Source organism: Pygocentrus nattereri, chromosome 20 (assembly GCF_015220715.1).
Source record: "Pygocentrus nattereri isolate fPygNat1 chromosome 20, fPygNat1.pri, whole genome shotgun sequence".
Taxonomy (NCBI): domain Eukaryota; kingdom Metazoa; phylum Chordata; class Actinopteri; order Characiformes; family Serrasalmidae; genus Pygocentrus; species Pygocentrus nattereri.
Genome location: NC_051230.1, coordinates 6,480,837 through 6,496,198, shown reverse-complemented (window position 1 = coordinate 6,496,198; position 15,362 = coordinate 6,480,837). Strand labels below are relative to the sequence as shown.

At 40.4% G+C, this 15,362-nt stretch overlaps 1 protein-coding gene across 1 annotated transcript in view; it reads right to left on the bottom strand.

Moving 5' to 3' along the window:
• The window catches only part of srrm4 (serine/arginine repetitive matrix 4), a 115,565-nt gene that overhangs the window by 19,517 nt on the left and 80,686 nt on the right, over positions 1–15,362 (bottom strand). Inside the window, exons 3-7 of the mRNA XM_017711186.2 lie at positions 13,434–13,520; positions 10,804–10,881; positions 10,680–10,706; positions 10,348–10,398; positions 3,436–3,522 (exon numbers count right to left, since the gene is read on the bottom strand). Of these exons, the coding sequence (XP_017566675.1) occupies positions 3,436–3,522; positions 10,348–10,398; positions 10,680–10,706; positions 10,804–10,881; positions 13,434–13,520 (330 nt within the window). The remainder of the gene's footprint in view (positions 1–3,435; positions 3,523–10,347; positions 10,399–10,679; positions 10,707–10,803; positions 10,882–13,433; positions 13,521–15,362) is intronic.

Below are 15,362 nucleotides of genomic sequence, written 5' to 3'. Positions count from 1 at the left end.
CTTGATAGATCTGAAGTGGTTACTGGTCCCTATTCGCTGGACATTTCTGCATTTTCCCTATTTTAATTAATGAAAGGCTTCATTTGAAGGATGATAAAATGTAGTACAGCAGGGAAAACACAAACATCCCTGCAACTGAAACTGAGAGGATCACTTGGGGTGAAAATGCTGATCTGGGATGATGAGTATGAATATTCAAGCTTTCAGTATGAATATTTTAAGAACTGGTATTGAAAAAGACATGATGTGCATTTTTGTATCTGCAAGAATCTATTCAACATATTGATATTTGCTTCATTGCTTTTTAAATGGTATAAATTCTTTTTAAACAGGTTCAACTTTGAAAATGTCATATGGCAACCATACAATACCTCAAAAATATGACGTTAAAAATATTAAGTTATTTGTGTCTACTGACAATCTGTTAACTAGCCTTAGTGCTTGGACCCCTATATAAACCTGTGTCCTTGAACTCAAGTTTATACACTTATTTCCCACAAATAAGTTAATATCATTCAAAATATGAACCGTTTTCCTGAAGTCACACTACCTCACTTGATAAACTGAATCAGCCTGACTATGACTTTAAAAAGAGTCCGTTTTTTAAATATCTATCAAATAGCTACTTGACTTGACATGAAGGCCACTTGGGGTCTTCTTTATGATGCAGTAATCTGCCCCCTTCTTTCTTAAAAGCATGTCAGAATAAAAGCCCTTTGGTGTTGGATGTGCAGCATGACATTTGAGCAAATCAGAATTTATGGACAAAAATATTTGAATACTTTTAAAGCTCTATTTTGCAACATGGTATTCATTTTAAAATGTCAAACATCAAATCACGGCAAAATATTTCACTTCATTTTAATCTGATTTAATGTTTACTTAAACTAAATACAGGACATTCTTAGACTTTGAGTGGCATAAATGGCAAAATGTATTTTCTTTTGCCGCACTGACAATGTTTTCTCATTCATGTGGATATTGTACAGAGAGGTTCGCTTGAAAGAGGCCCCGAATGTTCTATAATAACTCTCCCTAGGTCGAAGCAATCTGAACGAAACAATGTACAATGAGGTCCTCAGTACATGGAGCCTCGAACAAGCTGGGATGCCCCTGCATCGGAGCGATGAGGTAGGCGCCGGACAGCTGTTACGATATTTAACCTCCATTTGTAACTTCCAGGTGCGTACCCCCATACCTCTTCATGTGTCTTGCAGAAAACAGAGATCCCTTCCTGCACTGCGTGTAATGCAATCGATTACACATATGTCAAGGTATTTTTAGGTTTTTGGTTCAGATTGCTTCATCCCAACGGGAGTTACAACAGAATATTCAAGGCCTCTTTCGAGTGAATCTCTATGTAGAATAACATGCATTTATGTATTCAATAAATCATTTGATAGAACATTAATGGACTTGGGCAAAAGAAAACAAATAGCCTAAATACATCAGACAGATTACATCTAGTGGCGTTACATTGTTACATATTACATAAGACTTTTGGGGGGGACATTATAAAAATGTAAGATTAAGGCCTGTTCAGTGAAATGTATGACACTGTAAAGACCTGCAGATTCACTGATTGATTCAGTAATTTATGGTTTGGAAATTCTTGCAATTCTCCACCACAAGGCTCCCTAAAATCCACTTAGTGGGGAAAAAAATACCCAGCACAGTCTTCAGTGGGTGCGGGATCTCATGTTTCATTCGCAGCTGGTTCCCATTGATCCGCAGACCAAATGCTTGGCATCAGCTGTGAGGCTCTGATAAAAGCATTTCCTGTGCTCCACAGATCACACAGTCACCTCTGCCTCTATCAGTCATCTCCTCACCAGTGCTGGACGCTCCCCATTGATAAGATAAAATGCCTGTCCAAGCAACACCAGCCATGGCTAGGCAAGAAAACACAAACATCTGAAAGTTGCCACTTGACTTGAGAGTGCTCAATGTTTAACTCTCTAAAATACAGGCTTATGAATGTGTAACAATGCAACGTGCAGTGTTGTAACGTTCAAGACATGGTTTTTAATTCAATGTGCTTGAGGCAACAGACAATACCTTCCATGAATTGCAGCGAATAAAGTATTTGTTTTACTATGATGTGTAAACATGATTTTTCTTGCCTTAGGAAATGAATGGCAAAATGTTTATATCTAACACAATGTCACAAAGGACACCTCTCACACTGACACTCATAGACATTACATACAAAGGCTACTATCACACACACTGATCAGGCATAACATCATGACCAGCTCCTTATTTCTACGCTCACTGTCCACTTTATCAGCTCCACTTACTGTATAGCTGCACTCTGTAGTTCTACAGTTACAGACTGTAGTCCGTCTGTTTCTCTGATACTCTGTTACCCTGTTCTTCAGTGGTCAGGACCCCCATGGACCCTCACAGAGCAGGTACTAATTGGGTGGTGGATCATTCTCAGCACTGCAATAACACTGACGTGGTGGTGTGTTAGATGTGTGTTGTGCTGGTCTGAGTGGATCAGACACAGCAGTGCTGCTGGAGTTTTTAAACACCTCAGTGTCACTGCTGGACTGAGAAGAGTCCACCAAAAATATCCAGCCAACAGCGTCCTGTGACCACTGATGAAGGACTAGAGGATGACCAACACAAACTGTGCAGCAGCAGATGAGTTTATATCTACAAGGAGGACCCAGTGTTTAAAAACTCCAGCAGCACTGCTGTGTCTGATCCACTCAGACCAGTGCAACATACTCTAACACACACCACCACGTCAGTGTTACTGCAGTGCTGAGAATGATCCACCTCCCAAACAGTACCTGCTCTGTGAGGGTCCATGGGGGTCCTGACCACTGAAGAACAGGGTAACAGAGTATCAGAGAAACAGATGGACTACAGTCTGTAACTGTAGAACTACAAAGTGCAGCTATACAGTAAGTGGAGCTGATAAAATGGACAATGAGTGTAGAAACAAGGAGGTGGTCATAATGTTATGCCTAATAGGTGTATCCATACACATATTAGCAACCACCTGGGATATCATAGCAATGCCTTAGCAACACCATAACAACCACCTGGGATACCACATCATTGGCCTAGCAACACAATAGCAACCACCTAGCATACAATAGCAATGGCTTAGCAACACCATAGCAACCACCTGGGAGATACTAACAATGTCCTAGCACATCTTAGCCACCACATGGCCTAGTAATACCTTAGAAACCACCTGGGATACTATAGCCATTGCCTAGCAACACCTTAGCAACCACCTAGGAAACCACAGTTGGGGATTTTTGGGGAATGTAGGGTTTTTGGGGAATGCAGGATTGGATTAACTAGTTGTCACACTGGCTGCGTTGTTGCAGCAGCAGTCACAGTTTTTCACTGGAAAAAATCAGGCCTCTAATAGGGTGAACATTTCTCACCCTACTGCCATTTATGTGTCCATACCTGTTCTCTGTGCTTGTAGATGTCCAGTCAAGACTTGGAGGCTCCACCCTCTGCAGACGCCGTCTATGGTGAGAGTCACTCCGAGTCCTACAGCAAAGACAGACCGATGGTTACTATATTTTCCCTAACTACAACATAGAGAGAGAGAGAGAGAGAGAGAGAGAGAGAGAGAGAGAGAGAGAGAGGAAAGATACAGATAGAGAGAGAGAGAGAGAGAGATAGAGAGTGATAGAGAGTGAGAGAGAGAGAGAGATAGAGAGTGTGTTGATATATAGAGATAGAGAGAGAGAGAGAGAGAGAGAGAGAGAGAGAGAGAGAGAGAGGAAAGATACAGATAGAGAGAGAGAGAGAGAGAGAGAGAGAGAGGAAAGATACAGAGAGAGAGAGAGAGAGAGATATAGAGAGAAAGAGAGAGAGAGAGAGAGAAAGAGAGAGAGAGAGAGAGAGAGAGAAAGAGAGAAGGAGAGAGAGAAAGAGAGAGAGAGAGAAAGAGAGAGAGAAAGAGAGAGAGAGAGAGAGAGAGAGAGAGAGAGAGGGGAAAGATACAGATAGAGAGAGAGAGAGAGAGAGAGAGAGAGAGAGAAAGAGGAAAGATACAGATAGAGAGAGAGAAAGAGAGAGAGAGAGAAAGAGAGAAGGAGAGAGAGAAAGAGAGAGAGAGAGAGAGAGAGAGAGAGAGAGAGAGAAAGAGAGAAGGAGAGAGAGAGAGAGAGAGAGAGAGAAAGAGAGAAGGAGAGAGAGAAAGAGAGAGAGAGAGAGAGAGAGAGAAAGAGAGAAAGAGAGAAGGAGAGAGAAAGAGAGAGAGAGAAAGAGAGAGAGAGAGAGAGAGAGAGAGAGAAAGAGAGAAGGAGAGAGAGAGAGAGAGAGAGAGAGAAAGAGAGAAGGAGAGAGAGAAAGAGAGAGAGAGAGAGAGAGAGAGAAAGAGAGAAAGAGAGAAGGAGAGAGAAAGAGAGAGAGAGAAAGAGAGAGAGAGAGAGAGAGAGAGAGAGAGAGAATGCTTTTGTTTCTGCATGTAGTTGATCAGTCAACAAGTACTTGGTGGCTGATCTGATATTTACTTCTTTAATTTTGCACTGGAGCTACAAGTAGCTAACAAGTATTGTAAGTGCACACCAGCTTAAATCAGTAATAGCGTTCACCTTGAAGCCTGAATTGTGTTTGTACTTTTGTCCACTTTGCACTGCTGAACTCTCAATAGCATAAATGCCTAAACATGCATGGAAGAAACTGCTAAAACATAAGGATGTATACATTAAATGATATGCGTTATATTCACTAAAGGTGAATCCGAACCAAGTTGCCTCAATGTGCATAATTAAAATAAACATTTTTAATATTTATACAAAGGTTTGATGCGAAATTCTCTGTTGTAAATTTACCAAGTCAGAATTGTTCGCAGTGATGGTGAAAAGGCCAAAGAATTGAATGCAGGTTGGCACCCTCACAGTAAACGATTACATGAAGAGGCTATGAATGCACAGCCTGATGCCTGAGACATTGTTTTACAACCGATTTGTGATAGGATTTTGGCACAAAATGATTTTTTTTTTCAAAGTAAATTTGATGCCAGCAACACATTCCAAAAAAGCTGAGACAGGAACATGTTTGCCACTGGGTTACATCACTTTTAACTGCACTTGATAATCATTTAGGACACATGGTGCATTCCAATCGCAGTCGTGGGGCAGTCGTGGGCTGGAGGTTAGGGAACCAGCCCTGTGACCGGAAGGTTGCTGGTTCGATCCCCTTGGCTGATGGTCCTTGACTGAAGTGCCCTTGAGCAAGACACCTAACCCCCAGTTGCTTCCCAGGTGCTGTGGATAGGGCTGCCCACTGCTCTGAGCAAGTGTGCTCACTGCCCCCTAGTGTGTGTGCTCTAGTGCACTAGTGTGCATGTATGTGGTGTTTCACTGCACGGATGGGTTAAATGCAGAGGTCTAATTTCACAGTGTGCAGACACAGAAACAGATGGTTGTAAATTCTATTCTAAATTCAGTCAGGAGGCAGCTGTCTAAGTAGGCAGCAATTGTGTGCTCCTGAGACGAAGGCTGTCCAAATCAGAAGGCAGCATAAGTCAGCTGCCTTCTTTGGTGCCTTATTTTGACCAAATCTGAAGGCACCATCACATGTATCCTTCTCAGCCAAGGCAATCCCACAATACCATTTACCTGCCAAGAGTTCCATCGCTTCAGTTAGATTATCATGGCGAACGGAGCGGCCGTCTTTTGTCGACTGAGGTGTCTGCAAATGGAAGTTATTTCTTCACTTCTGTCTTTACTGTTTCGACTGACTGTTGTATTCTTGTAGTATTTAACATATAGGATCGGGTTCGATTCCCCGGCTGGGTGACCGGGTTCCTCTCTGTGTGGAGTTTGCATGTTCTCCCTGTGTCCATGTGGGTTTCCTCCTGGTTCTCCGGTTTCCTCCCACAGTCCAAAGGCATGCAGTCAGGCCAATTGGATATGCTAAATTGCCCCTAGGTGTGAGTGAATGTGTCTGTCTGTCTGTCTGTCTGTCTGTCTGCCCTGCAATGGACTGGCGACCTGTCCAGGGTGTATCCTGCCTTCGACCCAATGACATCTGGGATAGGCTCAAGCACCCCCCCCTGCGACCCTGACAGAGAAGTGGCTTAGAAAATGTGTGTGTATTTGAGTCCAGTTTAAAAATGCCGGCTGTTCATTCTTTAGTAGTGCTTTTGTATGCAAATAATAATTGATTTGATTCTATACTCAGGGTTTTTTTTCTGTCACAGAAGTGGACAGGCGCTGTCCGAGGGACTGAGGAAGAGGAGCGAGGCGAAAACAGCGCTGAGCATCTAAAATCACTCGCCGAGCGTATGGTGGAATGGAAACACGGCAGAACCAGGGATGTAAACTGATGTTCTCCCTAAACCATGAATAACACTTTAACATACTGGATGATGTAGAAGTTCAGAAACAAAATGTTTTTAAAATAAGTATAAAATAAGTATATAATTGCTGTGCTTATCACATCAGTGTGAGGCGAATGTTGACAGCTAAATTTCAGAGTAGGAATTAAAAATCTAATGAAAATGCATAAAATAAGGTGCATAATAGCCAGCTTAACAGACTGTGTGGTATCCTTTTTGAGTGCATTTTGTACAAAATTATATGCAGTTTTTATCCGTTATGTGTTAGAAATAAAGTGGGTTCATTAAGGTGGACGAGGACAGTGAATTAAGTGAAATGATTCACGAACTAGTATGATTATCTGTATTTTTCTGGGAGCTGAGGCGAGAATATATAACAGATATGACTCCTTAAAGTGGCCTGTTCTTCATATACAGATTTCCAAACAGCTGCTGCAGGTTCAGAGCTGTCCTTATTTACTGAAGTGACTGTAAGCTAACCAGCGACTGAAGTACAGTCAGATAAAACCTGAACAGCGCAGTGAAAGTTATGACGTATGATGGCTCAGAAGTACAGTCCTGAACACGAGGCCTACTGAGGTGCCTTTTCGGTTAAAATGCTGCCCAACTAGAGAGCTGCCTTTGAAGTCAACGACTAGTTAGGCAGCTGCCTTCAGAATGGAATGCACTAACAAACTGATCCAGTTTGCTGTTCTTCTGTTAAACAAGTCTTCAGCTGTGTAACAGTTTAAGGCCTTTATTGTTTCTTGAGTTTAATTATGCTCCAGACATTCACACTCTCGGATCACGCAGCCATGTTAGTGTAATGTGCTGAATGTTTATTGGTGTCTTCTCCCCGAAAAAGACAGAGTCTAGAAGGCAGCTGTTGTTGGAAGAAAACCTTGTATCTCCAAAATGGAAAAAACCTGCTTTTCTTTTAATGTAGGTCAATGGAACGAACACACACACACACACACACACACACACACACACACACACACACACACACACACACACACACACACACACACACACACACACACACACAATCTATTGTGGGACTGCAGACTAACTCTGCAGGATGGTATATATACACATATAATGAAACTATATAAATACTTATTTAATTATGTTTTACAGCTGCTACGAGAAAATATATGCCTACAATGAAAGATGTCCAATTTTTGGCAGCCATCATCAGTCACTAGGCAGCCATACGGGGCTGAAGGAAGGGAAAAAAAAGAACAATCTAATTTCTGTCTCATGCACACAGCCCTGCTGAACCTGGGGAAGGTCAGAAGCACAGCATGCTCTCCTCTGCGAGGTTGGGATGTGTGCGGAGCGGTGCCGTGAAATTGGTTTATGTTTCTGCCTCCTAGGCTGTTTCGCTGTTTCAGACACTGCTGCTCTCTCTCACTCACTGCGGCCACAGTCTCGCCGGATCCCACTGAGAGAGCAGCGGGACTAACGGCCGCCGAGACTGATCTGAAAACGCCGTTCCACACGGCCAGTGCACTGTGGCTAATCTGAGTAATGACACACTAAACCCAGCTGCTCAGAAAAGTCCAGCCTGGCTGGGTCTATATTTATTATTCCTGATCTGCTCATATGCACCGTGTAATAATCACAAGTGCACTTCCCATCAAAAGTTTGGGGACAACATCGTCTCCTTTGGAGTTTTCTTTTAATTTACCATCAGCATTAGTTATGCACTTACTCTTTGGGTATATTTAGCTTCAACACTCAGCTTCATGTTCATCTAAGTGTCTCTCTTGGTATGAAGAGCAGCTTTGGTCTAATTATGATTTGACAGTTCTCCAAATTATTGTTAATACACACCTATTGAAATAAATGGAATCGTTTTTTAAAATTGATTTAGACAAGTCATTATGAACAACTTTTTATTTACAAAGGTGGCCTGGAAAAAGACAAAGCTTCTTGAGAAAGAGCAAGACTTAAGTGCTGATATTACAACAAGGGGTAAAAAAAACAAAACAAAAAAAAACCCCCAAAAAAAACCATGTTTTTTGGCATTTGTCCAAAGTGAGGAATTTTATTAGCTGTTCCTTCAGTCTGACAGCAGGGAAATCTTCTACAAATCAACAAAGCTTCTACATTATTTATTCTCAAAAACAAAGTCATTCAGAGTGGTTTGATGTGCACCATTCAAAACAAATTCCAACTAAATGGAATCTGTGGATTTTGTTGCTTTACAACACCCGGCATGTACCTCTCCACCATGACCAGATTTTTAAAATCTCAAAACTATTGTAAAAGAGCACTTTATAATCCAATCATAATCAGATTTCGGATTATCTGATTATTTAAAATGGTCATGTGAATGGCATACTCAGATTTCTAGAAATCCAGTGAAGAAATCTGATAAAAAGAGCTGGATTTTAGCTCAGTTATTGGATTTCTCAGCGCGTGTAAACTCTTACTCTGATTTCTTTCATTTTTCTTAGTCTGTGCATGTGTGAAAACAGAGAGCTGTGTCAGAAATAAGTAACACAGCACCCATAAGATGCCAACAGCAACACTGTAACCAAATACATTTGGTGAAATGAAAGATTCATCTTCTAGATGATGTATGTTCCTATTTTCAGGTAAAGTGGCTAAATGTTGCCCTGCGATGGACAGGTGACCTGCCTTCTGCCCCATGACCACTAGGATGGGCTCCAGCACCCCCCGCGACCCAGAAGGAGAAGCGGCTTAGAAGATGTGTGCGTGTATGAGTTTTACATCACGTTTACATTACACCTTCTTCTGTGAGTTTATTGGCTGGTTGTAAAGCAGAAATCGGATTACTGCCTGACTCATCTAGACCTGAAGTTTTCCCATTACCTGATAACTCAAGCGCATATAAACGTGTTGATTGAATTTTCTGCAGTTATCGAATTCTTAAGTGCATGAAAACGCATTCACTGTTCAGGAGTTCAGGAGTGTATTCATGATGTACTATCTTTTGCTGAGGTAGTCTCGCAGTGCCAGACATGATCTCATAACGAGAACAAACATCTGGTGGACTTTGGCACTAGATCACCAGGAAATCTTTCGCAAAACAACTGTATGATGCCTCTAAAACCCACCCCCAAATCCCTCTAATGTGTCTAATGTGTTTAATGTCTGGAGTGCAATCAATAAAACAAGTAAAATAAGCATCTTTTTGCTAATGGGACTGTTTTTCCTTTACAAGAGGCCTTGTTTACTTTTACCACATGTAATATGTTCTCTCCACATGCCACCCACACACATCCCCATGCCTTTGCTGAGTTTTTCCAACTATGCTAACTTGGACCACTGGACAATGCACCATCACCCCTCCACCTTCATGAGGCATTGGATTGGTTTAGAAATTTCACTCCCAGTTTGTTCCCACCCACCCAGCCTAGATTTCCACCCACATCTAACCCCAAATCTCTCATGTTTGTCCCCAGACATTACGAGATCACATGTCTATCGGCGAGGGAGCTTTTAGAGACATTGAGCAATTCAGACGTCTGGTTCCCATCACCACCACTGTAAACAATTGTATCACTTCACAACAAACCTCTCTGAATGTCTTTGTTTACATCTTAACCATTTAATTATGCAGAAATTTGAGAATTCCCCCCAGAATTCAACCAGCTGTTGGTTTTACATGTTGAGTATATCGCTGCTGTCTGGACAAAACCTCGTATCCCTATTTTTGGAGTTTTTTCAGTTTTTGACGTAATTTGAAGACGCCTGTGGCCCTTTACACTGTGTATAAATTCCACAATGAACTGACCAAAAGAAATGGCCAAAAATGACTTGGTAAAAACTCTGGTTCCATTGACTTACATTAAAAGTAAAGAAGGTTTTTTTCTTCTCCTGTAAAGTTGCCATTTTGGAGATGAAAGGCTTTCTTCTGCTAACAGCCATATTCTCTTTTATTAAACACATTTTTCCTCATACTTCTGACAGGCAGTGTAAACGAAAGGAAAACTATTTGTAGAGTACATACACTTAGGAGTTATGTGTTTATATGAGTGTTTTTCAGAGCATAAATCTGAACGACCAACCTCTTTTTATGTTTTCTGTCATCCTTCCTTTTGCGTCTGGTGCTTGAAGAGCTGAACAATGAGAAAGATATATAAAATATAAATAAAGACGGTGAATTATTTGGATAAATGACTTAGTAAGTGAAGTTTGATGCATAATAAATCAAATAATTGCTCTTTTGGCTCATATTTTTTAAACTGCCAGTCTAAATAACCAATAATCAACACTTATACAATGAAGTGTTTCTTTAGTTTCAAAACAGATTCATTAGGTGTATCAAAAAAGCAGGAACTCCTGCAACTCTTGGCTCCATTTGTCATCTTTTATGATTGAATACCAAACCCAAACGCACCTGTGTCGTCTCTTCTTGGAAGCAGACCTGTGAGAGAGACGGAGTAGAGGTTGCTTTAACAGAAGCGCTGACACGCAGGCCCTTTCTCACCGATATGATCTGACACACAAACATGACACGCTACCTGTGTTGCTTCCTTTTCTTCGAGCTCTTCTTCTTCTTCTTCTTCTTCCTTACGGGTGACGGACTGAAGGAGGGGGACCTGCCAGATCAAACAGCACAGCAGCTGAGAAAGCGCACACTCCACTCTGCCGCTGACAGCTTCCAACAGCACACAGCAGCAGCCAAAACTCTGGAAACACTTCACCGAATGTAGTTTTCTCACAGTCCTAAAACCTTTTGGATTTACAGTCTCATACAGTACTTAGAGCTGCACTATGTAAGATGCTTTTGTGGAAATTGAAAGGCTCTAAAAGAAGATCCAGCTCCATGTCTACGTCTCAAATGCAAAATCAGCATTATACTATATCTATTTATATCTGTTATCTATATTATTATACTATATATTGCATTATATTATATTACATATTATCTATTGTGATGACAATAGCAGACAGTTCACTCACATCTTTGGAAGACACATGATTTTTTTGAACAATCTTTCAAAGCACTTGATCAGATTCATCCGCTCAAAGGAAGGGGTCCAAAGTGCTAACTACGTCACATTGGCTGATAAAATGGTGAAAGGGCGGTTGTGGGCTGGAGGTTAGGGATCTGGCCCTGTGACCAGAAGGTTGCTGGTTCAATCCCCAGGGCCGAGTCCATGACAGAGGTGTCCTTGAGCAAGACACCTAACCCCCAACTGCTCCCTGGGCGCCGTTTATAGGGCGCCCGGGGAGCGCCCGGGGTGCTCACTGCCTCCTAGTGTGTGTGTTCACTAGTGTATTTGTGGTGTTTCACTTCACGGATGGGTTAAATGCGGAGGTGGAATTTCCCCGGTTGTGGGATCAAAAAAAAAAAAAAGTATCACTTAAAATGTTCTTCCACACATTGCATGCAATTACAGATTTTCACCAGAGAGGTCTCCAAATCCCCTAATCTTGCATAGTGTAGCTTCAAATGCTAAGACAAATCTGCAAAATCTGAACTGAAAACAATTGAATTTCTAGTTAAAATGGTCAAAAATGATAAATTATTCAGACATTTCTGAGGAGATTGGACATAAGATAATCTGCATGAGTGAGGAAGGGGAAAGTCAAAGGAAAAGAAGCGAAAACTCAGGAGTTTCTGAAACTGCAGAACAAAAATGTGAAACGTGAAAAGATTCTTCAGATTGATGGAGAATGTGCTGTAGATGGTTCTGTATAGAACCTTTAAAAAAAGTGTCCTACACTCTTAAAAAAGATGGCTCTGTGAGGGTTCTTTGGTGAAGAAAATATTTCTACAAAGAACCATGAACACTTTGCATGATCAAAGAGTTCTGTGCATCATGAAGTGGTTCTCCCATGATGGTCCTATATAGAACCTTTTTGAAAATGGTTCTATATAGAACCCAAAAGCGTTCTTCTATTGTTATGAGTTTGACATTATAACAATAGAAAAGGTTCTATAAACAAGAACGATGTCAAACTTGTTACAATAGAAGAACCATTTTGGGTGCAATATAGAACATTTTTTTAAAAGGTTCTGGAACCATCTGTGCCACATTCAAGCACATTTTGCATCAGTCTGAAGAACGATTTCATGATGCAAAGAACCCTGTAGTCATGCAAAAGGTTCTTTGAATGTTTGAATGAATTTTATATAGAACCATTTTCTTTACTGAAGAACCCTTGAAGTATCATCTATTTTAAGGGTGTATATAGCACCAGAAAGGGTTCTTCTATTGTAACAAGTGTGACACTGTTTTCGTTTATAGAACCTTTTTGAAAATAATTATCTTCTAATCTAATCTAATCTAATCTAATCTAATCTAATCTAATCTTGAAAAAGGTTCCATATTGCACCAAAAAGAGTTCTGCTATTGTTATCATGTCAAATTTGTAATAATAACCCCATTTGGTGCTAAATACACTACCAAAAAAAGTTCTTCAAGGGTTCTTTAGTAAGGAAAATGGTTCTATACTGAACCTTGAACACTCAAAAAACCTTTTGCATGACTAAAGGGTTCTTTGCTTCATGAAAGGGTTCTATAGGTTGGTGCAAATGTGCATGAATGTGCTGCCAATGGTTGTATATAGAACCTTTTTGAAACGTGTAAAGTCTAAAAATACACAGAGAAAATGATGTATGAATCAACGAATCAGTGAATCAGTGAATCATGACAGTCACTCCTCCTTCCCTTTAAATGCCATTGTAACCCATTCAATCACATGAGCGATGCTTTGTTCAGTCACATTCATCTCGTCCCTTTGTTTGCAGTGCATGATTATATGCAATGAAAAGATCCTCAGCATGTTTTAAAAGGTTACACTGCTCATCCCTAGCGGTGTATTAAAGTCTAAAAGCTGTGTTCCAGCACTAAGTGTGTTATGAAAGAAGGCTATTATACCACTTGATTAAACGGCTTATGATGTATCAATTATTAAAGGTACTTGAGATTATAATGCATTGTAGATAAAACTGTTTCAGAAAAATATGACCTTGACCTTTTCGGCCCAAAGCAACTTTAACAATCTTCATTTTTTCATTTTTATTTGCCTTCACCTGCGCACTCATTCCTCTCATCCCTGCCTTTTCCAATAGAAAACCTCACGAAGCTTCAAAAACCTTGCCGGAGCTTCAAGCCCAGCGTCATTTGTTTCCTCAACTGACCTTTCTCTCCTCCTCTTCCTCTCTTTCTTCTTCTTTTTTTTCCCTTTGGGTGCTGGCCGGGTAGAAAAATCAGCATCAAACGACACACTGCAACAGACACAAAGAGGTAGAAACAGATTTTACATTTTCAAAACACACTCGTATTATTTTTGTTTTGTATCACTGCTGTTGGAATGAAACCTTGTATCTCCATTTTGGTCATTTTTCTATTTTTAACATAATTAAAAAAAAATACCTCCTGCTCTTTATATTGTGTGTAAATTTCACAACGAATGGACCAAAAAAAAATCACTCAAAATGACCTGTAAAAAAATTCTGGTTCCATTGACTTGCATTAAAAATAGAGTAGGTTTTTTCCATCTCCTGTAAAGTTATCATTTTGGTGATGTAAGGTTTTGTTCCGACAGCAGCGATGTGTAATAATAAAATAATACTTCAGTCATTTTAATCATGAACAAGTTTAATAAATGCTGAGATAAAACAAAGAGAGCAAAGGTTAACTATACACTCACTGGCCACTTTATTAGGTACAGTAAAAGGTTGGACTCCCCTTTTCCCTTAGAACTGCCTGGAAGACTTTCAACAAGGTGTTGGAAACGTTCCTCAGAGATTTTGGTTGGTTATTTGAGTTCCTGCTGCCTTTCTATCATCTGGAACCAGTCTGCCCGTTCTCCTCTGACCTCTCACATCAACAAGGCATTTTCGTCCACACAACTGACCGCTCACTGGATATTTCCTCTTTTTCGGACCGTTCTCTGTAAACCCTACAGATGGTTGTGTGTGAAAATCCCAGCAGATCAGCAGTTTCTGAAATACTCAGACCAGCCCGTCTGGCACCAACAACCACGCCACGTTCAAAGCCCCTTAAATCCCCTTTCTTCCCCGTTCTGATGCTCGGTCTGCACTTCAGCAAGTTGTCTTGACCACCTCTACATGCCTAAATGCAGTGAGTTGTGGCCGTGTGATTGGCTGATCAGCTATTTGTGTTAACAAGCAACTGAACGTGTACCTAATAAAGTGGCAGGTGAGTGTATATGCTAATATTAATAGGGCTCATAATATGGAAAAACATTTGAAGTTGAATTTAATGTAGTACATTTTAAAAATGATGGTTCTTCAAGGGTTCGTTAGTAATATTATAAAACCATGAACACTCAAAGAACCCTTTGCATGATTAAAGGCTATTTGTAATAATAGATGAACCCTTTTTTATGCTATATAGACTCTTTAAAGGATGGTCCTGCAAAGGTTCTGCAGTAAAGAAAATGGTTCTTTATAGAACCATGAACACTCAAAGAAGCCTTTGCATGATTAAAGGGCTCTTTGCATTGTGAAAGGTTCTTCAGAATGATGCCAAATGTGCATGAATGTGCCACAGATGATTCTATATAGAACCTTTTGGAAAAGTGTTCTACACAGCCCCCAAAAGGGTTCTTCTACTGTACGAGTTTGACATTGTTGTCATTTATAGAACCTTCCTCTATAACCATTTTCAAAAAGAACCATCTACAGCACATTCTCTACCAATCTAAAGAACCCTTTCATGCGTTCATCCAACGAACCCCTCAGTCATGCATAACGTTCTTTGAGTGGTCAAGGTTCTATATTGAACCATTTTCTTTCCCAAATAACCCTTGAAGAACCGAGTGTGGAACACTTTTAAAAACAATTCTATATAGAAGCACATTCTCTATTAATCTAAAGAACCCTTTAGTCATGCAAAGGGCTCTTTGAGTGTTCTATAAAGAACCATTTTCTTTACTAAAGAACCCTTGAAGAACCATCATTTCATATTGTGTTTTTAAACATTAAATTGTTAAAGTTTCAAAAGTATTTTCCCCCCAAAATGATAAAAATGACTGTACAGAGACACGAGATTGCTGAACCCGTTATACTGCCCACTTAGTGCCACCTCCAGTTTGCCACTAT